At 47.5% G+C, this 23,051-nt stretch overlaps 1 protein-coding gene across 1 annotated transcript in view; it reads right to left on the bottom strand.

Moving 5' to 3' along the window:
* szt2 (SZT2 subunit of KICSTOR complex) overlaps positions 1–23,051 on the bottom strand; it is a 114,813-nt gene that overhangs the window by 17,998 nt on the left and 73,764 nt on the right. The window contains 18 exon segments of the mRNA XM_046353138.1: positions 2,452–2,526; positions 2,833–2,913; positions 3,105–3,198; positions 3,808–4,010; positions 4,330–4,458; positions 7,177–7,256; positions 7,887–8,151; positions 14,748–14,876; positions 14,878–14,931; positions 15,091–15,212; positions 16,986–17,033; positions 19,146–19,273; positions 19,413–19,545; positions 19,856–19,953; positions 20,304–20,467; positions 20,770–21,008; positions 21,491–21,688; positions 22,862–23,035. Of these exon segments, the coding sequence (XP_046209094.1) occupies positions 2,452–2,526; positions 2,833–2,913; positions 3,105–3,198; positions 3,808–4,010; positions 4,330–4,458; positions 7,177–7,256; positions 7,887–8,151; positions 14,748–14,876; positions 14,878–14,931; positions 15,091–15,212; positions 16,986–17,033; positions 19,146–19,273; positions 19,413–19,545; positions 19,856–19,953; positions 20,304–20,467; positions 20,770–21,008; positions 21,491–21,688; positions 22,862–23,035 (2,414 nt within the window).

Below are 23,051 nucleotides of genomic sequence, written 5' to 3'. Positions count from 1 at the left end.
CTCTGCCCATTAGTTTACGCGGCAAAGCAATTACCAGTCTGAAATATACTGGTTATATTTGAGCACCGGAATATTTCTGAGATCAGAATACCATACACGGCAGGCAATCACGATGAAGAGTTTGATAAAAGAGCAGAAAATGATATTTTGCGAAGTGAGTTCACTAATTTATTTCAAGTTGACTTAAAAAGGACATGGAGGACAGGGCTGTTTTAAATCCCCTCTCTTGTTAATATAGTTGTAGGTCATTTCAACAACATAAATGCTTCACCGAGTTTCCCACGGTGGTTTTAGTAATACACCAGTCCATCATTTCATAGCTTCCGGGCTTTGAGCACACACATTTACAAACAAACAAACAAACAAACAAACAAACAAACAAACAAACAAACGTAACAAAACAAAAAAAACTTCAGATGTCTTAATAGTCGTAGATGGCCAGCTGCTAGAGAGAGGCACCTGTTGGGGCTTTCCCTCACTACCAGCAGAGAGACATCTGGAGACGCTCAGCAAACACACAGCAGTCATTTAAACACCTTTACATTGAATTACACCGAGAGCAAAACCTGGATCCACTCCAGCTTTATATACAGAGGGAGGGAGAGAGGGAAAGAGAGAGAGTAAGGAAGAGGTCCTTCTGTAGCTCAGTTGGTAGAGCATGGCGCTTGTAACGCCAGGGTAGTGGGTTCGATTCCCGGGACCACCCATACGTAGAATGTATGCACACATGACTGTAAGTCGCTTTGGATAAAAGTGTCTGCTAAATGGCATATATTATAAGAGAATGAACCAGAGTCAACTGTGAGTCCTAGGAGATAGATAAAAGGAGGGAGAGAGAGAGAGAGAGAGAGAAAGGAAGGAAGAGAATGAACTGTGAGTCCTAGGAGATAAAAGGAGGGAGAGAGAGAGAGAAAGAAAGAAAGAGAGAGAGAAAGAGAGAAGGAAGGACGGACTCACATCATAGCCTGTAGGGGTATAACTGTCCACCAAAGCTACGGCTCGGTAAGTATTGCGGTTTTGCGTCATGGTTCGGTTCAGTTTTGGTACACTGGAAAAATGTAATGCCATTCACAATGTTCATTCAGCATTCACAATGTTCCTTGCATTGTCTGTTGTGACCGGATTGTTATGCTGGACCTCTCAAGTTTCCACTCTGATGCTGCTTTTGTAACCATGTGGGAGGTGGAATTTACCAGTTCTGAAGTCGTAAATACCAGTTGGATTCATTCATGTCATTTGAACTCATTGACAGCTTGTGGCCAACAAGCTGCAAACTATAAATTAAAAGTACAGCTATCATGTAAAAAACAAAACAAAAAAACAAACACATTAATACATTGCTTTTTATAAATAATGTTTTGTAGTTGCATTTAACTGATGAAAATGCTGTTATAGAGAAGTGGGTGCTAAAGAATGATAAATGAGTTTCCCACTAGTAATTACCAGTTTGAGGGCCATTCAATTGGGTTTTTCCCAGTCGTATGCTGTAAATCCCCACTTCCCACTTGGATGCGAACGCATCCCAACACTGCTTCCTTCAGTGCCAGATGCGTACTAAGGGGTGTGTGTCTGTAGCAAGGTACATCTCCCACTCCGGGGTAATCTGATGGGCTCTCACTGTGAAATTCATTAAAAACTTTGGCTTGCTTATTTAGCGTGTGTAATACTTGTTTTCTGAAATGGGTGCAAAAAGAACGTTTAGTAACGTGTCTCGGGCATTCTCACAAGGCACTGAAACCCCCTATTCTCAACCACCGGGGGCATATCCTCGGCTATAAACAAAAAAAACGTCAAAAATATCGCTCTTATAATTGATTTGGCCCAGTCAGAATCAGCTGCCGAGGGCTGCTTGAATGCAGAGGGGAGAAGATGTTGTTTCTTTGCGTTTCCGTCTTGCTCTGGTATACCGGTGTGATGTCGGCATAAACGTGTCGACATATTTGAGGCGTTTGCAGATGCATAGCCTGTTCTCGTTGAGCGCGGCGACATACGGTTAACGTTTTAGCCACAACTCTCTGTCCATCGCCGTCGTGATCTACCCGGGAAGCCAAAATGTTGCCAAACTGAAGATTGAAACAGTGATGGAGGAGCCCCCCCCCACCACTCGCCATCGTACAAAACCAGTTCCCGGTTGCCCCTCACAAAAAGACAGTATGAAATGCGCCAATTAAGATATATATTTTTTAAAGAGGCAGCCGTACAACACAGTGCAGGCATAGACTATAGGCCTCCTAATAAGTGTACCATTCGACCCCTAATAGCCAGGGGTGAGGGGTATAAAGTCATGACGATGATTCCAGAGATGTGAAATCAAGCCGTTTACAAGATCTCATCACACACTCCCTCCCTCTCTATTCATCCCTCTTTACCCAGCCTCAGGCGGACCTAGAGTCTGGCTAATTTGGCCCTGGCTCTGTGTTCTAGCGATAAGAGACGCCGCCGCGATGTTACCTGAGAGTTGACGGTCTGTCCCATGGGGATGCGGGAACACTCCAGAGCATACTGCTTCACACAGAAGTAGCAACCCTGAGAGAAAGAGAGAGAGAGAGAGAGGGAGACCGAGAAAGACAAGACAATTATAGAGGGAGAGAGCAAAAGACAAGGGTGAGAAGGAGAGAGAGAGATTTTAAAGTGCATATTGTGTGGTGCGGTTACAATGACGACAACAGTTCTAAACTCCTCTCCTGACACTGTGAGAAGGGAGGGGGGTGTAATATGGAGTGACAGAGAAAGGGCTAGAGGGAGAGAGAAAGAGATAGAGGGAGAGAGAGAGAGAGGTGGAGGTTTAATATATAGAGAGGGGTGGAGGAGGTCTGTAGGCAGCAGTCTCACCTGGAAGGCCAGCTCCATCAGTACGATGCCCCCTGGGAGCGCCCTCTGGAGGTGGTACGCGGTGGTGCCTGACCCTGTGCTCTGCAGAGAAATACAACAGTATCTCAAGAGTTGATGAGGGTGATGATGGAGGGAATTTTGTGTGTGTGTGTGTGTGTGTGTGTGTGTGTGTGTGTGTGTGTGTGTGTGTGTGTGTATATCCCGGTATGCCTTTCGGTCACGAAAAGTGTGTGTGTGTGAATAGCCTCATCTCTTGCATCACCACTACTGACCTTTGGGCTGTCCTCACTCCTGGCCTTGTTATAGGAGAAGGACTGCCTCTCTGATGAGAGTGAGCTGAGCATGGCTGCCCGGGCCCTGGCGATGCTGCAGGGAAGAGCGGAGGGAGAGACAAGCAGGGTTAGGGGTGAGGCAGAGCTGGAGAGACCAACGAGAGAGAGAGTGTGTGTGTGTGTGTGTGTGTGTGTGTGTGTGTGTGTGTGTGTGTGTGTTCTCCTTTAAGCAGGGGTCCCAGAGACTGGCAACACAAAAGAGTGAATCACCCAGTCCTGGGCCAGAGGATGACAGAGACCGAGAGAAGCAGAAACAGCATCTGCCCAGTAGCTGCTACAGTTATATCACATCTGTGGCCAGAGGGATGTGGCTATTGGGGCTAGGATGTGATCACAACACATCTGATGCCTAATGGATGAATGAACACTGCTCACAGTTCGGCTCACTGTCACAGAGAGGATTGTGGGAGGGAAATGTCCAATGTATCCATTACACATGGTAAATAAACTTGAAACTTCAGCTAGTATGGTGCAGAAAGATTGTTTGATTATATATATATATATATATATATATATATATATATATATATATATATATATATATATATATATATATATATATATATATATATATATATATATATATATATATGTGTGTGTAGCGATTTGAGGACCACTGGGCTCCCACTGAGACAAGACGTACCTGCGTGCGGGGGACTGTGGCCGGACCTGGACCAGGATGAAGCCCATACTCTGAAGGTACTGGACATACTGCTGGAGGAAGGTGTTAGAGATGTCCTGCAGCCAGGGCTCCTCTCTCAGCCGGCTAGGCAGCATATCAGCTGAGTCAGTACTGTAGCTACGGTCCCTGCCAGAAGCCGTGGAGTCACTGGAGCAGTGGCGCTTCTGAAGAGGGGGAGGAGAAGAGAGGGGGAGGAGAAGAGAGGGGAGAGGGGGAGGAGAAGAGAGGGGAGAGGGGGAGGAAAATAGAGGTTTCTGGTTGAAAGATTTCAGTGGTTTGTGGTTGAAAGATTGTTGGATGATTGCTGCTTGTTCCCTCCTGTTCTCAGAAATTCCCCAAGTTTGGGATGGTTTCCAAGATGTTATAACAAAAAGGGCATCTTTCAAAAGTAAGAAAGAAGTGAAAAACCACATATAATAATAATAACATGAGGAGTGTGTTGGAGTTTTAGGCCCCAAGGGAAAGCAGCCATCGTTGCTGTACCTTGACCTGTTGAGGTTGGACAATCTGCTCTTCTTGGATCTGCTTCCTGAACACGGGGTCAAAGAGCAGAGGGGTGGCACAGTAGTGCACTAGCCTGGACGACTGCTTCAGAGTGTCCAAGTCCACCACCTGTGGAAAGTAAGGAAACATCTCTTTGTGGTCCTTCGAGTCGGATGTGAATTCTTCCTAGTATATATACCAAAAGCCCCAGAATGTTAATACACGCTCACACACGACAGATCCTGAGTGGCGCAGCGGGGCGCCACTACAGATCCGGGTTCGATCACAACCGCCCGTCATCAGGAGGCGCACAATTGGCTCAGCGTCATCCGGGTCAGGGGAGGGTAAGGCCCGGGGGGGTAGTAGACAGTCATTGTAAATAAGAATGTGTTCTGTATATGATTTTTAAATTTATTTTTACAATACACACACAGCCACCTACCCACCGTCACAACCACTGAGATCAACGTCCGTTTTTTCTAATGACACAATAAAAACAGTCTACTAAACGTTACGCCGACAATGCGGTTAGTGGGCAAAGTACAGAGGAATCTGACTCGTTAAACGTTACGCCGACAATGCGGTTAGTGGGCGTAGTACAGAGGAATCTGACTCGTTAAACGTTACGCCGACAATGCGGTTAGTGGGCGTAGTACAGAGGAATCTGACTCGTTAAACGTTACGCCGACAATGCGGTTAGTGGGCGTAGTACAGAGGAATCTGACTCGTTAAACGTTACGCCGACAATGCGGCTAGTGGGCGTAGTACAGAGGAATCTGACTCGTTAAACGTTACGCCAACAATGCGGCTAGTGGGCGTAGTACAGAGGAATCTGACTCGTTAAACGTTACGCCGACAATGCGGCTAGTGGGCGTAGTACAGAGGAATCTGACTCGTTAAACGTTATGCTGACACGTGTGTGTGTGATATAGAAGGGAAGGAGAGACAGACAGAAGACAACACCGTCTGTTGAGCTGATGTGATCTCCTCTCATATCTAATCCATCACGTCAGTGATCAAGTCGGGAATCCATGGGCGGGCCAGCAGGCAGATCTGAGGAGACCTAAAGGGCCAGTGAAGGGAGATGGGTCCCCCACTGTGGATGGACCAAGTCAGGCAGCCAGCCAGCCATCTGACTGGGCAGTAATGGATGAGCCTGCTCTGATGAGACGTAACTTACTGAGAGAAGGAGTAGGAGCACACACAGGGAACACAGACAATGTCATCACCAGGCACTAGCTCAATAGACAAGAGTCTAATTGGGACGGACTACTGTTGGTGTTTGTGGTGTTACTGTTTATACTGTAGCCAACAGTTATTCACACTGTTGTTTTCATCCATCTTCCTTTCATAATGAAGGTAGCTGGGGGAAACACACGCACCACATTGCTTTTATGTGAAATGAGTGTTTCAGAACCATGAACGAATGTCAACACACACTTGATTTTTTTTCCATTGATACGGTACGCTGCGCCGGTGTTTTCCAGAGATGTGCCGTCCGTGGCGATGACGTAATGTTGGGTAACAATTCATTGTCACGCAAAATGACCACAGCATTGTCATAATTGTAATGAGTCTTCGAAAATTCCCTGCGATTTACCTAATGAATACAACTAAGCCTCTCTTCCTAGCCGTCCTGTTCTGCTCTTAAAACATTACCCTATTCATGTCAAAAACGTAAGTCTATCGAATTGAATATAAAGCTAAATCCCCCTTTCACCTAAAATGTATTAAGACGATTATCACATATTTTTTTTGTTATTGTCCATAATTGTCGTGATTATATGATTATTGCGCCAGCCCTTAGCCGCATGTCAAGATCTTGCAGTGCCTCTGATGAAAGCACTGGTGGGCTGGTGCTCGGGAGTCCCAGGACACCTACAATAATATGAAGTCTACTGTCCCACAATGCTTGCTAGAATATCAACTTAAGAGTTGCCGTCTCTCATTAAGAGCTGCTCAAATGCTCCAGCTTGCAAACTTTGTAAATGAAAATGGGGACTACTTCAAAATAGTCTCGTATTTATTTATCCGTGCCAAAGTCCCAGAATACTAAAACATGGCAATAGTTAAATATACATCAATTAGCTACAGTGCATAAAAAAAAAGTTCAGACAACCATTTGCGCCCACATGCAAATGTGTGTAAATGTATTTGAGATGGAGAGCCGCTGTGTGCGTAACCTGCCAGCACCTGTGAACTCAACGCATTTGCAAGACACACTACATGACCGAGAGTTTGAGGACATTTCCACTTCGCAATAACAGCACTTACAGTTGACCTGGGGCAGCTCTAGCAGGGCAGAAATTTAACAAGCTGACCTGTTGGAAAGGTGGTATCGTATGACGGTGCCACACTGAAAGTCACTGAGCCCTTCAGTAAGACCATTCTACAGCCAATGTTTGTCTATGGAGATTGCATGGCTGTGTGCTCGATTGTATACACCAGTCAGCAACAGGTGTTGCTGAAGTAGCAGAATCCACTAATTTGAAGGGGTGTCCACATACTTTGGTATATATAGTGTAGATAGCGCCGATTGTCAGACAGAGAGGAGCTGATATTTCTCCTCAGCAGAGCCGTTTACGGTGCTGCGTGTGCGTGTTTGTGTCCATTGGCCTGTCATAGGGAGGGAAATGGCTAAAATGGAGGGTCCTCCGTGGCTCAGTTGGTAAAAGCATGGCGCTTGAGACGCCAGGGTTGCGTGTTCCGACTCCCACGAGACATGAGTACGAAAAATGAATGAAAATGTACACCCTCACCGCTATAAGTAACTCTGGATAAGAGCGTCTGCTAAACGACTCAAGTGTCAAATGTGATGTAAAATGGTTGCGGTAGATCGGTACTTACAGAGATTGGCATGTTGGACTGAGCTGACCTCTGCTGCCAAGTCACAAACAGGTTCTCAATCTTCATCTGCTTCTCCATCTCTGTCAACGTGGAGATAAATCCATACAAAACACTCATTGGTCACACAGCCCCGCGGCGGGTCCAGAATGGCACCCTAAATCCCTTTAGTGCACTACCCATAGGGCTCTGGTCAAATGTAGTGCACTATAAAGGGGAATAGGGTGCCATTACTACAGTCAATAGGGCAGCCTTACAGTTCCCAGGGTCATGTAGCCATCCCTCAGAGCTAAAAGCCATCTGCCTGTCTCTGTTAGGGCCAAGAACTAACCATCGCCCTCTCCTCAATCAGCCTAGCTGTCTACTTCATCTTTGCTCCTGTCTGCCTGGCTGCTGGATGGACTGGTGTGGCTCACATTGTATCAAACAAACATAACTAGAGAATCCTGTACTCTAACCCCACCCCCCCCATTAAACCTTTTACAACACATTAACATCGGTTGTGTTATTAAAAAAATATCTACTTCATTCTCAACCTAAGTAATATTGCATTAGTTAAACTGTAGGAAAGTAGATGGCACAGTATGTATTAGTTATATGGCGAAGGTGGGTGAGGAGCGGAGTGACCATATCTGACCATTAAATCTTAAATATAAACCTTACATTATCTTAGAACATATACAGTGTTTATACACATTGGGCCCATATCTGACCTCTCCTCTCTGCAGCCTTGACCTCTAGTAGCTGGGCCCCGTGCCGAGCCACCACGTCGGCCCCGTCCTGAGCGCTGGCCAGGGGTCGGCCCATCCCGATGTCCCGGAGGGCTTCGTCAAAGGGCACCAGTTCTGAGGGGAAGTGGAGGGGGGCCAGGGAGCGGACGGAGCTAGCCAGCTTGCCCTGGTCCTTGCTGGGTACGGGGGGCACTGGGCTCCTCAGCAGGGCATCAGCCTCCAAGGTTGGGTTCAGGAACGGGTTGGGCTCCTGGAGAGAAGAAGAAGATGAGTCAGAGCGAGAGAGATTGAGAGAGGAAGAGAGAGGAAGCAGGAGATGATGAGAGGGGGAGCACGAGAGATAAAGGGGAGAGAGAAAGTAGATGATAGGAGGGAGCGAGACAGATGAATCGAGAGAGGGAACAGAGAAAGAGTCAAATAAGGAGGAGAATAGAGGGGGAGCGAGAGAGAGATGGAGAGAGATAAAGAAGAAGATGAAAGGCAGAATGAGAGCGATGGAGTGAGTGCGAGGGGGCGTAGAAGCTGTGAGGCGCTCTCAGAGTTATTGAACAAGTAACTTTCTGGTACATGAACATGCCACGGCAATGATTATGTTATTAAATACACATGAACGCGGTGCCTGAAACAAGCCATGGGTTGTTATCAACAACAAAAAAATGCAACTCATATCTGACAAATCTGAATCCCAACTCCAAATTCCACTGTGTAAAAAACAAACTACCAGGACACAAGTTGTACACACACATTTTAGATGAACCTAAAAAGGTAGAAACCTATCCCGTAAACATCAAAATGTACAGAGCAACTGTGGTAGGGCTGAAACCATGATCTAGTTGATATGCCTAACAGAACTAGGACAGAGCCCTTGACTCAAACTGTGGCAGGGATTGGTGAAGCTCTAGAGATGGCACAGAGACTCATGGACAGCATGTCCTGACTGACACTGCACAGCTAATATGTCCGTACCCCTCCTCTCCTCTCTGCTCAGGGGAACTTTTGCGCAAGTTAGCGCAACGGAGCAGCTTAACGGCTGCTGGGCAGGACCAAGGCAACGGACGAGGAAGAGGAGGGCCCAGACGCCCCAGGGTGGCAGAACCCTCTGTCCAGTGTCTGTCTTGTGCCCGCAGGGCAGGGGGAGGGGGGTTGAACTGGGCACTGGTGCCCACTGTGCTCCTCATCAGGACAGTGACAGATGACAGTCTGCGGGGGCAAATTTTCCGTCGCTCTGATTCTGCCTTCTGTCAGCATTCGTTAGTGGAGAGGCGATTAAGAGTGAGGGCATCGAGGGAGAAACAGGAGAAAGTTTGGGAGCTTTTCTTTTCCTTTTAATTTGACATTTTTGCACTCCAATCGGTTGTTGCGCGGTGGCAAAATGTTCGAAGGATGTTTAAATCACATGACCCCCCCCAAAAAGCATTGTAAAACAAAATGCAGTGTGTATCCTCTTGTGTTCCCAGTAAAAAGAAAAGCGGCAAAGCAAAACTGTTTCTATGACAGATTAAATACAGAATGTTATTTTTGCAAAATCATCTCAAAGCCCTAAAAATACGTCTCGCCTTCTCCTGTGTATCGGCACTCGTGCAGACTGCTCAGAAATGATAGGCATTCTTTGTTTTTGACCCCAGAGCTACGGAACTAAAAACACAGGGCTGTGAAGTCAGAGAGCTGAGTGATTCTCTTCACTGTGGTCCCAAATGGCATCCCATTCCCTACAGAGCACCGTGGGCCCTGGTTAAAAGCAGTGCACTAACAAGGGGAATAGGGTGAGAATTAGCACACAGCCATTCTCTCTGCTCCTCTCCTCGCGCATATCAAAAGGAGTGAGAGATACAAGGACGCTGACGGGAACGTTGACTGAAAAGGAGAAGCAAAAGAAGAGGAACAGGAGGAATGAGGAAGGGAGGCCTCGGTGCCGACATGTCATACCAAGGTAGGGAGGAAGAGGGAGGGATGATCAGAGAGGGGGAAGAAAACTAGGTCATGTTGATGTTCCGTATTAAAAGACCAAGGAGAATCTACTGAGTACACCAAACGGGGCGTGTGCCAAATGGCCTCCCCCCCATGTCGTGCTCTACTCTTGACCAGGGCCAAATAGGGCTCCGATCAAAACAAGCGCAATAGGAATATTAAAACTGCTGCCATTTAAAACTCCGATGGGAAAAGAAACGTGGGAGGGGATTTAGTGACAAGACCCCCTCCCAGCTTTCGCTAAGAAGAGAAGCAAGAAAGCAGAGGAGAGAGTGGGAAATCAAAGAAAGGCAATAGCAGGTAGCCTACCCACTAGAGGGAAAGAGGGCAGTGTGTCTGTGTATATACACAGTACCTGCTAGTGTGTAAGGAATCTCAGTCCCTACCCGCAGGAGTTGACAGCTGTGTGTACCCTGCTGTACCACCCAGACACTGCCGTTACACTAACCAACAGACTGATTCCACCTGACTGAACCCCCATTTAAACCACCAGGACATTGTTCCCAATCCTAACATTGCACCATCTGTATATTGTGTGTGGGCATATGTTTCATACTTATAGGCCACAGTTATGCTGCACGAAAGAGTGGTAGACCGTGACGAATTCAAGCAGATGGCTGTGCCGTGCGTTCGACTGTCCGTTTACCTGATCAGGTCTTGGTGGGCAGGTGTGTCTGATTTAGATACGGTACCTCACTGATGGCGTTGGTGTGCGCGTGAGCGTTCGACTGTGGTTACTGGAGCGAGTGGTCGCATCTGCACGTCGCTCCAACGGGTAGTATAACTTTTATAACTTTTTCATTATATTTCATTATATCACAACGGTTTGATTTGTCTTATCTTAGCAATTTCTTCTCAGCTAGCTACATAGCCGTCTTTGTATCAAAGATAATTGCGTAATTATCGTATTTCGCCGTCCTAACGTAGTCTTCACTAGCCAGCTAGCTAACGTCCATTGATTAGCTGCACTGGAGAAACTGTTACACTCAACTGAACGACTTGATCAGTGTAGTGTTAGCTAGCTACATAGCTGTCTTTGCTGTCTTCGTATCATCGTATCATCGTATCCAAGATAATTGTGTTGTTTAGGTTTAGAGTGTGTAGTCTTAGAGTGATTATCTTAATTTACCGAGGTTAGCTAGCCAGCTATTTGTCGTCCTTAACGTAGGTGACTCTGCTAGCTAGCCAACAGCTAGCCAACGCTAGCCAACGTCTTCTGTATAGAACTCAACTACCCGGTCGCATTCACAGGTTGTATCACATTTTCACTTCATTTTCATTACAGTACAACGGTTTGATTTGTTTGATCGTAGCTAGCTACTTAGCTAGCTACATAGCCGTCTTTGTATCAAAGATAATTGTGTAGTCTAGAGCGATTTTCTAGGTTCGCTAGCCATCTATTGTCGTTCTTTTAACGCAACGTAACGTAAACAACACTGCTAGCTAGCCTGCTAGCCCCGAATAGCAACACTGCAGAAACCATTACACTCAACGGAACGACTTGATTAGTGTAGTGTCAACAACGCACCCACTGCCAGCTGGCCTACTTCAGCAGTACTGTATCATTTTAATCATTTTAGTCAATAAGATTCTTGCTACGTAGCTTAACTTTCTGAACATTCGAGACGTGTAGTCCACTTGTCATTCCAATCTCCTTTGCATTAGCGTAGCCTCTTCTGTAGCCTGTCAACTATGTGTCGGTTTATCCCTGTTCTCTCCTCTCTGCACAGACCATACAAACGCTCCTCACCGCGTGGCCGCGGCCACCCTACTCTGGTGGTCCCAGCGCGCCACGACCCACGTGGAGTTCCAGGTCTCCGGTAGCCTCTGGAACTGCCAATCTGCGGTCAACAAGGCAGAGTTCATCTCAGCCCATGCCTCCCTCCAGTCCCTCGACTTCTTGGCCCTGACGGAAACATGGATCACCACAGACAACACTGCTACTCCTACTGCTCTCTCTTCGTCCGCCCACGTGTTCTCGCACACCCCGAGCGTCTGGTCAGCGGGGTGGTGGCACCGGGATCCTCATCTCTCCCAAGTGGTCATTCTCTCTTTCTCCCCTTACCCACCTGTCTATCGCCTCCTTTGAATTCCATGCTGTCACAGTTACTAGCCCTTTCAAGCTTAACATCCTTATCATTTATCGCCCTCCAGGTTCCCTCGGAGAGTTCATCAATGAGCTTGATGCCTTGATAAGCTCCTTTCCTGAGGACGGCTCACCTCTCACAGTTCTGGGCGACTTTAACCTCCCCACGTCTACCTTTGACTCTTTCCTCTCTGCCTCCTTCTTTCCACTCCTCTCCTCTTTTGACCTCACCCTCTCACCTTCCCCCTACTCACAAGGCAGGCAATACGCTCGACCTCATCTTTACTAGATGCTGTTCTTCCACTAACCTCATTGCAACTCCCTCCAAGTCTCCGACCACTGCCTTGTATCCTTTTCCCTCTCGCTCTCATCCAACACCTCCCACACTGCCCCTACTCGGATGGTATCGCGCCGTCCCAACCTTCGCTCTCTCCCCCGCTACTCTCTCCTCTTCCATCCTATCATCTCTTCCCTCCGCACAAACCTTCTCCCACCTATCTCCTGATTCTGCCTCCTCAACCCTCCTCTCCTCCCTCTCTGCATCCCTTGACTCTCTATGTCCCCTATCCTCCAGGCCGGCTCGGTCCTCCCCTCCCGCTCCGTGGCTCGATGACTCATTGCGAGCTCACAGAACAGGGCTCCGGGCAGCCGAGCGGAAATGGAGGAAAACTCGGACCTGGCATCCTTTCACTCCCTCCTCTCTACATTTTCCTCCTCTGTCTCTGCTGCTAAAGCCACTTTCTACCACGCTAAATTCCAAGCTTCTGCTTCCAACCCTAGGAAGCTCTTTGCCACCTTCTCCTCCCTCCTGAATCCTCCGCCCCTCCCCCCTCCTCCCTCTCTGCAGATGACTTCGTCAACCATTTTGAAAAGAAGGTCGACGACATCCGATCCTCGTTTGCTAAGTCAAACGACACCGCTGGTTCTGCTCACACTGCCCTACCCTGTGCTCTGACCTCTTTCTCCCCTCTCTCTCCAGATGAAATCTCGCGTCTTGTGACGGCCGGCCGCAACAACCTGCCCGCTCGACCCTATCCCCTCCTCTCTTCTCCAGACCATTTCCGGAGACCTTCTCCCTTACCTCACCTCGCTCATCAACTCATCCCTGACCGTTGGCTACGTCCCTTCCGTCTTCAAGAGAGCGAGAGTTGCACCCTTCTGAAAAAACCTACACTCGATCCCTCCGATGTCAACAATTACAGACCAGTATCCCTTCTTTCTTTTCTCTCCAAAACTCTTGAACGTGCCGTCCTTGGCCAGCTCTCCCGCTATCTCTCTGAATGACCTTCTTGATCCAAATCAGTCAGGTTTCAAGACTAGTCACTCAACTGAGACTGCTCTCCTCTGTATCACGGAGGCGCTCCAACTGCTAAAGCTAACTCTCTCTCCTCTGCTCTCATCCTTCTAGAATATCGGCTGCCTTCGATACTGTGAACCATCAGATCCTCCTCTCCACCCTCTCCGAGTTGGGCATCTCCCGGCGGCCCACGCTCCGGAGCGTCCTACCTGACAGGTCGCTCCTACCAGGTGGCGTGGCGAGAATCTGTCTCCTCACCACGCGCTCTCACCACTGGTGTCCCCAGGGCTCTGTTCTTGGCCCTCTCCTATTCTCGCTATACACCAAGTCACTTGGCTCTGTCATAACCTCACATGGTCTCTCTTATCATTGCTATGCAGACGACACACAATTAATCTTCTCCTTTCCTCCTTCTGATGACCAGGTGGCGAATCGCATCTCTGCATGTCTGGCAGACATATCAGTGTGGATGACGGATCACCACCTCAAGCTGAACCTCGGCAAGACGGAGCTGCTCTTCCTCCCGGGGAAGGACTGCCCGTTCCATGATCTCGCCATCACGGTTGACAACTCCATTGTGTCCTCCTCCCAGAGCGCCAAGAACCTTGGCGTGATCCTGACAACACCCTGTCGTTCTCAACTAACATCAAGGCGGTGGCCCGTTCCTGTAGGTTCATGCTCTACAACATCCGCAGAGTACGACCCTGCCTCACACAGGAAGCGGCGCAGGTCCTAATCCAGGCACTTGTCATCTCCCGTCTGGATTACTGCAACTCGCTGTTGGCTGGGCTCCCTGCCTGTGCCATTAAACCCCTTCAACTCATCCAGAACGCCGCAGCCCGTCTGGTGTTCAACCTTCCCAAGTTCTCTCAACCCCGCTCCTCCGTTCTCTCCACTGGCTTCCAGTTGAAGCTCGCATCCGCTACAAGACCATGGTGCTTGCCTACGGAGCTGTGAGGGGAACGGCACCTCAGTACCTCCAGGCTCTGATCAGGCCCTACACCCAAACAAGGGCACTGCGTTCATCCACCTCTGGCCTGCTCGCCTCCCTACCACTGAGGAAGTACAGCTCCCGCTCAGCCCAGTCAAAACTGTTCGCTGCCCTGGCCCCCCAATGGTGGAACAAACTCCCTCACGACGCCAGGACAGCGGAGTCAATCACCACCTTCCGGAGACACCTGAAACCCCACCTCTTTAAGGAATACCTAGGATAGGTTAAGTAATCCCTCTCACCCCACCCCCCCTAAGTTTTAGATGCACTATTGTAAGTGACTGTCCCACTGGATGTCATAAGGTGATTGCACCAATTTGTAAGTCGCTCTGGATAAGAGCGTCTGCTAAATGACTTAAATGTAATGTAATGTAAATGTATGACAGCTCCGTGTGAGATTGGCAGTGTCGTAAGGCGACGGTCAGCGCCCTTCACCAGGTCAAATTCGTGGTACACGTAAATGTACCCGGCGAGTGAAGGTGATTCTAAGAAACGGTTTACCTGTTTGAGGTCTGCGTGGGCCGGTGTGTCTGAGAAGCAGTAGTGGTGGAAGAGGCCCATCTTCTGGTTGAGGAGACAGTGGACAACGTGGGACCTGGCATTCTGCCACTGGACGAGCCTGACCAGTCCCCCGGTTCAGAGACACACCAAGGTCCACCGACCAGTTATAGGTGTACAGGGTCACCTGGAGAGGGAGAGGGCAGGAGATGGAGAGAGACATAGATCAACACTGAGATTGAGATCAACCCACCTCACATAGCCTACGGGTAGAAATAAATGGGCCAAATTGTGTCATACATACCCCCACCAACCCACAACTCACTCCCCCACCTCCTCTCCTCACCTTCTTATCCAGGATGTGTATGAGGAGGAACCTCTGTCTTGGGGCCACGCCCCTCGAGGCCTGCCCTGGGCTGAAACAATCAGACTGCTCCAAGGCCTCGAAGCGCTGGAAGCCCTTATGAGCTGGACCAATAGGGAGAGAGAAGACAGTGAGAGTGGGACGCAGGGGAAGGATGCAGACCAGGTTTGGGGTCAATGCCATTTATTTCAGTCAATACCGAAAGTAAACTGAAATTCCAATTCCATTTTTGTCTTTATCGACAAGCAATGAGGCGCATTGGAATTGGAATTTCAGTTCCTGGATTGACTGAAATGTAATGGAATCGACCCCAACCTGACACAGCAGACAGAGGACAGACAGGAGAGAACTGGAGCTGAACCAGACTCTAGCGCAGTCTCCAAGATAAGGAGGGTACGGTAGGATGGACTCAGGCCGACAATCAGTTTAACAAGGGGACCTTAATAATGTCACAGACTGAGAATCTTGCATCTCGTATGATCATCAAGTATATGATTACCATCAAGTATATTACCATCTGACCATCAAGTATATGACTAAACGGACAGAAAGTCACCCTATGGTGGGAAAGTGATTTCTGAACACGGTGCTATTAAGATGAAATAGACGGTTCTCATTACGTCCTATCAGACAGAGAATATCTCAGCAGGGTTTTGTAAGCCCCCCAAAGACCAGTTGCATACAATTATTCACAGATCCATTCTTCGGGAGGCATGCAGGGGGCTACTCCACTGCTGCCTTTAGAGCAGGCAGAGAAGAAGGGGGAAAAACATTTCCTTTCTAAGAAATGGACTATTATTTTGCCAGACGGCCAGAGAGTTAAGCTTGAAGATAAATTGTAGCCCTTTATGAGAGTAGAAATTGTGAGATTTGAGTTGACATTTGGAATTGAAATATAAAAGTTTGGAGGGAGACGAGACAGAAGAAACTGTGTGAACTCTTCATATTCCACAGGTATAAGGTCATCCGTATGAAGCCACGTAAGCAACATGGTTATATGATGCACAGCTCACAAGATGCATTCAGGGAAGCATTCAGTGAAGCATTCAGTACAAATCCTGTTTTTTTTACCATTCTTTTTTTGGGACACATTCTTTGAGGCTTAAATGGGTAAATAGAACCATTAATAATGTCTTAGAAAATTCTACATGAATTTAAAACATATACATAAAACCAGAATAGCCCAGAGCCAGCGTTGCTTGGTTGGGGCTGGCTGGGGGTGAACTTACGTGTGAACCTACTATGAGGAGGGGGGCAGAGTGAGACTTACGTGTGAACATACTATGAGGAGGGGGCAGAGTGAGACTTACGTGTGAACCTACTATGAGGAGGGGGCAGAGTGAGACTTACGTGTGAACATACTATGAGGAGGGGGCAGAGTGAGACTTACGTGTGAACATACTATGAGGAGGGGGCAGAGTGAGACTTACGTGTGAACCTACTATGAGGAGGGGGCAGAGTGAGACTTACGTGTGAACCTACAATGGAGGAGGGGGCAGAGTGAGACTTACGTGTGAACCTACAATGGAGGAGGGGGCAGAGTGAGACTTACGTGTGAACCTACTATGGAGGAGGGGGCAGAGTGAGACTTACGTGTGAACCTACAATGGAGGAGGGGGCAGAGTGAGACTTACGTGTGAACCTACAATGGAGGAGGGGGCAGAGTGAGACTTACGTGTGAACCTACAATGGAGGAGGGGGCAGAGTGAGACTTACGTGTGAACATACTATGAGGAGGGGGCAGAGTGAGACTTACGTGTGAACATACTATGAGGAGAGGGCAGAGTGAGACTTACGTGTGAACATACTATGAGGAGGGGGCAGAGTGAGACTTACGTGTGAACCTACAATGGAGGAGGGGGCAGAGTGAGACTTACGTGTGAACCTACTAATCTCAGGGATGTTTTCATCATCTGAACTGTCTTCTGTGGGCAAACGGAGATGAGCACAAACAAACAGCATGATATTGGCAGGGTGCAGGCAGAGACAACAAGACACTTCTACAGTAGCTAAACAGAGATACTCCGCTAACACTACAGACAGACATGCTTGCAAAAGAAAGAAAGAAGAAATCACAGCAACAGCGGTGATTGTCAGAGAGGGACAGAGGAGAGAGACTAGAACCCGAAGCGCAGGAGCAGACATGTTGTGACAGGGTGATTGTCAGAGAGGGACAGAGGAGAGAGACTAGAACCCGAAGCGCAGGAGCAGACATGTTGTGACAGGGTGATTGTCAGAGAGGGACAGAGGAGAGAGACTAGAACCCGAAGCGCAGGAGCAGACATGTTGTGACAGGGTGATTGTCAGAGAGGGACAGAGGAGAGAGACTAGAACCCGAAGCGCAGGAGCAGACATGTTGTGACAGGGTGATTGTCAGAGAGGGACAGAGGAGAGAGACTAGAACCCGAGGAGCAGCGCAGGAGCAGACATGTTGTGACAGGGTGATTGTCAGAGAGGGACAGAGGAGAGAGACTAGAACCCGAAGCGCAGGAGCAGACATGTTGTGACAGGGTGATTGTCAGAGAGGGACAGAGGAGAGAGACTAGAACCCGAAGCGCAGGAGCAGACATGTTGTGACAGGGTGATTGTCAGAGAGGGACAGAGGAGAGAGACTAGAACCCGAAGCGCAGGAGCAGACATGTCATGACAGGGTGATTGTCAGAGAGGGACAGAGGAGAGAGACTAGAACCCGAAGCGCAGGAGCAGACATGTTGTGACAGGGTGATTGTCAGAGAGGGACAGAGGAGAGAGACTAGAACCCGAAGCGCAGGAGCAGACATGTTGTGACAGGGTGATTGTCAGAGAGGGACAGAGGAGAGAGACTAGAACCCGAAGCGCAGGAGCAGACATGTTGTGACAGGGTGATTGTCAGAGAGGGACAGAGGAGAGAGACTAGAACCCGAAGCGCAGGAGCAGACATGTTGTGACAGGGTGATTGTCAGAGAGGGACAGAGGAGAGAGACTAGAACCCGAAGCGCAGGAGCAGACATGTTGTGACAGGGTGATTGTCAGAGAGGGACAGAGGAGAGAGACTAGAACCCGAAGCGCAGGAGCAGACATGTTGTGACAGGGTGATTGTCAGAGAGGGACAGAGGAGAGAGACTAGAACCCGAAGCGCAGGAGCAGACATGTTGTGACAGGGTGATTGTCAGAGAGGGACAGAGGAGAGAGACTAGAACCCGAAGCGCAGGAGCAGACATGTTGTGACAGGGTGATTGTCAGAGAGGGACAGAGGAGAGAGACTAGAACCCGAAGCGCAGGAGCAGACATGTCATGACAGGGTAAGCTTAGAAATAATGCCTTCGTGTACATCGTGCACTTTAGTCTTCTACACCCATCTCCAGTTGATAATTAGTAATAGCTAATAGTAACATGCCATCGGAGTGTTGTTTTTGAAGTGAGAGAATCTATCTAAACAGATTTGATGCAATGAGTAATTTAAAAGTAAATTAGCAGCAAACAGTTCCAGGTTGGGTTAGGATAGAGTATTTGGGTTCGGGCCCAGTTCTGCTATGGAGTGCCTGCTTGCTGGGTGGCTGAGCATCGTAATAATATCTCTCAGTATATGCTGATGTAGTATTTCCCATTTTTTCATTTCTCAATTTGCTGCTGCCATAAAGTCAGTTAGTAAAGCATGGTTGACCACAGCATCCCAAAGTTACAGAGGAGAAAAAGGTACCACATCATTTTTTTTTTCTTCCAAAAAACTAAATAAGGAAATGAGGCATAATTTGAGGTATAAAATGATCATCAAATAGTACCAAAGGGCAATGACTATGTTTAACTCCATGAATCTAAAAAGTCAATCAAATCAAGGGTCGAACAAACGGCACCCTTAGCAGAATTGCTAAGAGCCGGATGCATCCGGTTTTCAGGGATACAGTTAATTCAACCGGACTTCCTTTTCCCCTGAAAACCGGATGCGGGACCTCTGCTCAGGCGTCTTTTTACACCTACTACATTAGCTTAAGCAAACAGTGAACAGTGACTACTTTTCAAAAGCACAGGGATAATAGAACTCTGGCTTATGCAGGTACCTTGCTCTGTGCTGCAATGCCATTGGTGGAAGTTCCGTCCAATGAGGATGAAGGTTCTAGAGGTGGTAGGCGGTTGGCTGAGGTGGTGGATCAAAGGCAGGGGAGCAAACATGTCTCCTTGGGGACAACTAGGGGACCAAACAAAAAACACATCCGTACAACTTGCTTGAAAAAATGTGTTAAATGGTCCTAGAAAAGTGTATATAGATGCTTTCCTGATAATAATGTATACATATTTGTATGCGTGATCATTTCAAAATGACCCACCTTGTCCTCTCAAACACCTTGACTGCGGTGTCACTGGCCAGGGAGCTGACCAGATTGACAATCTCTGTAAGGATGGGCGGGAGCAGAAACTGGGAGGCAATCTCAGCTGTGCACTGCTGAATCGACGGGCATCCTGTTTACACCAGAAGAAAGAACGAGAGAAAAGGAGAAGAAATAAGAGAAAATGAGAGTTAACCTTCAAATTGAACGCCTCTCGCAGAAAATAGATAGGAGACAATGGTATCGTCCCAAATAGCACCATAGTCTCTGTATAGTGCACTACTTTGACCAGAAAGGTTATACAGAGGGAATAGAGTGCAATTTGGGATAAAAACCAATATTTTTTATAACCCCCCCCCCCCTCTACACTCCAGCAGAAATAAGGACAGGGGTAAGGGAAGTGCAAAGAGGAGGGCAGAGGAGAAGGCAGAGGAGCCACTCACCAAGTTTAGCCATGAAGGTGATCCAGGGCTGACAGGTGACCTGGTATAGAGGGTGCAGGGTCCCAATGTCACCCTCCTCTAGCTGGGACACATGTCTCCTGTTGGAAAATACACACACACCCATTGAACAGTGCAATACTACTGACGGAAACTCCACATTTGTGACTGAATTCAGGAAGGAGCTTATGTCCTCAAAAAACTTCTATATGATACACTGCAGTTGGGGGGGAAACGTGGGAAAGTGATTTTTTTTTATTGTATAAACGTATCCTTTGGAGACAAGTAGGATTAAAAAGAAATGCCCTTGAATGATGAAACCAATGAAATAGTTCTAACTCCACCCATCTGTAAATGCAGACAGGAAAAAAAAAGGAATAAAAAGCATTTGGAAGAAAAAAACCGATAGGATTTGAACCCAGATCTAAATCCAGCCTGTGTATCTTCTAACCTCTGGGTCTGCTCCAGTTCTACAGCCATGGCCTTCTCCTGGCTCCACTGCTGCTTCACATTCTCCGTCTTGTGTCTCCTGCGTGTCCGACCCTCCTCCCCCTTCTCCTGCACGATGTCGTCTGTCGTCTTCGGGCTCCCCAGCTCAGAGGAGTCTGGCTTGCTCTGTAGGGAGGATAATCATTTCCTCACTGACTGAAACGGCAACACGGTGGTTCATAATCCAAATGTAGATATAAATGCTGATCTCGGATGGATATAGCACTGACAGAACTAAACTCAGAGGAGACCCACAGAAATGTTTTATGAAAGATTCTGAAATGGCACTCTATTCCCTAATCAAGTAAACTAGTTTTGGCAACTCTAGCAGAAATAGACAAGTATTGCATTAGGGAAGAGGGTGCCATTTTGGACAAAATCCTCTCTTACAACACATCACAAACCCAATGAAAGAGAACTTCACTCACCAGTATTTCCCAGAAGCTTCGGCGAGTGGTCTTGCCGGTGGGTGTAGTGGACTCAGGGGTGCTTGGTCCGGTGTTGGGGGTGATCCCAAGGGGGGAAGGAATCAGGGTGATAGGGGAGGGGCTGTTCTTAACCCTCCTAGAGCCACTACGAGGCCGGAAGCTGTCCTTAAATTCCTTCACTTCCCTAACCTCCAGATCATTCCCCTCCTTTGCTTCCAATGGAGGAGGACTTATAAGACCTATGGAAAAGATGTGGAGATAGACAAGGGATGAACCTGATAACATTAGACAATTTACCTTCCAAGAAGACCAATAAAGCATTTGCATTCGTTGTGCAGGCCAAAGGAAACAATATGTACTAAGCAGTAGAGCTGGGCGATATGGACAAAAATCTGTATCGCGATAAATTGCCTGAATTGATGCAATAACGATAAATAGAATGACACGTTTACAACAATCTGCATAATTTCTCTCTTCTTACCCTTTAAACTACTACTGATAGTTTGATGGTTGTAGCCATCAATTGTTCCATTAACAACCACCCATGTTAGCAAAACTTTCATTTCTAACTTCACATTTCTCTAGAAGCTAGTTATTGCAAATGAATGATATCAGCAAAATGCCTGTGATAAGTGATAGGTATGGTCGGTGTCGATCCTTTTTCTGTTGATTGTCCCAGCGTTACCAAGCAGGTACTGTAAAGGTAGTTCTAGTTCCTCACCGTTAGTGGAGTCCTCTCTCTGCCCTCTCCCCGGTGTAGTGCAGAACGTCTCCAGACACAGGGGATTCGGCAGGACCCGGAGTTCCATGATGACGTCACAGAGGGCGTGGCGCAAGGCCCCTCGCAGCTTGTCAGTCAGCTGGAGGGGGGAGACGTTACCTTGCTCCCAGATGTCAAAACGCACCCTCATCTCTGACCCTGTCAGGAAGAAGGAAGGGCAGATTCATGACTAATGAGAATTGCACTGAGCATGAACTACTGTAGCCTGGTCCCAGGTCTGTTTGTGCTCTCTTGGCAATGATCACATTGTGACTATGAGCATTGGAGTTGGCTACACACACACACACACACACACACACACACACACACACACACACACACACACACACACACACACACACACACACACACACACACACACACACACACACACACACACACACACACACACACACACACACACACACACACACACACACACACACACACACACACACACGATCAGGCAACTGCATAGCACACCTGATTAATGATGGTGTTATAGACAGCCCAGTAGAGCAGAGCTTAAGCAGCTCAGGTAGTAGGCTTCTAATTAATAATCTTACACAAACACATGGCAACGCAGTAGATTACCACATGAGAGGAGGTTATTTTTACTCTTCGAAACAAATTGCATTTTCTCAAACAAACTAGGAAGCATAAATCATATTTGCCAATTAAAGATGTTAGCTATATGCAAATAATATATATATATGTTTTTATGCATGTCATTATTTGGATGAGGTTTTGGAGTAAAACAAAAAAAAATTAAACAAAAATAAAAGTTAATCATAAGTTTATTCAATTTAACTCAATGTCACATTGACAAATACAATCCCCGTATCTAAGAAAGAGAGAATAAAAACTCATTGTAAAATTATGCAATGACCATCATTATGTGAGCAGCTTTAGCAGTCCTACTCAAGGTGACTTGGCATTTAATTCCAGAGTGAGACCACTATGTACGACTTATTGCTCTGTTTATAAATGAATCCATCTTGTGAAATGGTACTGTAGGAAGATAGAATTTTACGATTCTCAAACACTTCCCCAGTGCAAAAATGATATATATAATTCAATCACTTAATACAAATAGACAACGCAGCACATAATAGAAAACATATTTCATGACATTCGTTGAGAAGAAAAAGACACAGCAACAACTCCGCCAACGGTTGTCCTGGCTACTCAGGCTTTGTCATGTTCATCACGCACTAAATGGAGGGGTACCATCTGAACCTGTCCAATAAGGTTTTCCGAAGCCAAAAAGGGCTACTATGTGCCCTAATAAACAGGACACTGATCTCTAAAAGAAACCCTACCAGGCTTTACCTAAACTGAGGTTGTTGGAGTCCACCTTGATGACAGTTGTCAGGGTGTCAAATTGATCTGGCTGTAGGAGGATGGTGGATGCATCCCCTCTTGGTGGTGTCGTGCAGTACTGGGCTGGAACCTGCAAGGGGCAGCCTTGAGCATCAACGAACGACAGGGCGATACAGGCGATACCTGAAGGGAACAGGTG

Source organism: Oncorhynchus gorbuscha, linkage group LG06 (assembly GCF_021184085.1).
Source record: "Oncorhynchus gorbuscha isolate QuinsamMale2020 ecotype Even-year linkage group LG06, OgorEven_v1.0, whole genome shotgun sequence".
Taxonomy (NCBI): Eukaryota; Metazoa; Chordata; class Actinopteri; order Salmoniformes; family Salmonidae; genus Oncorhynchus; species Oncorhynchus gorbuscha.
This window is presented reverse-complemented; position numbering and strand designations above follow the sequence as displayed.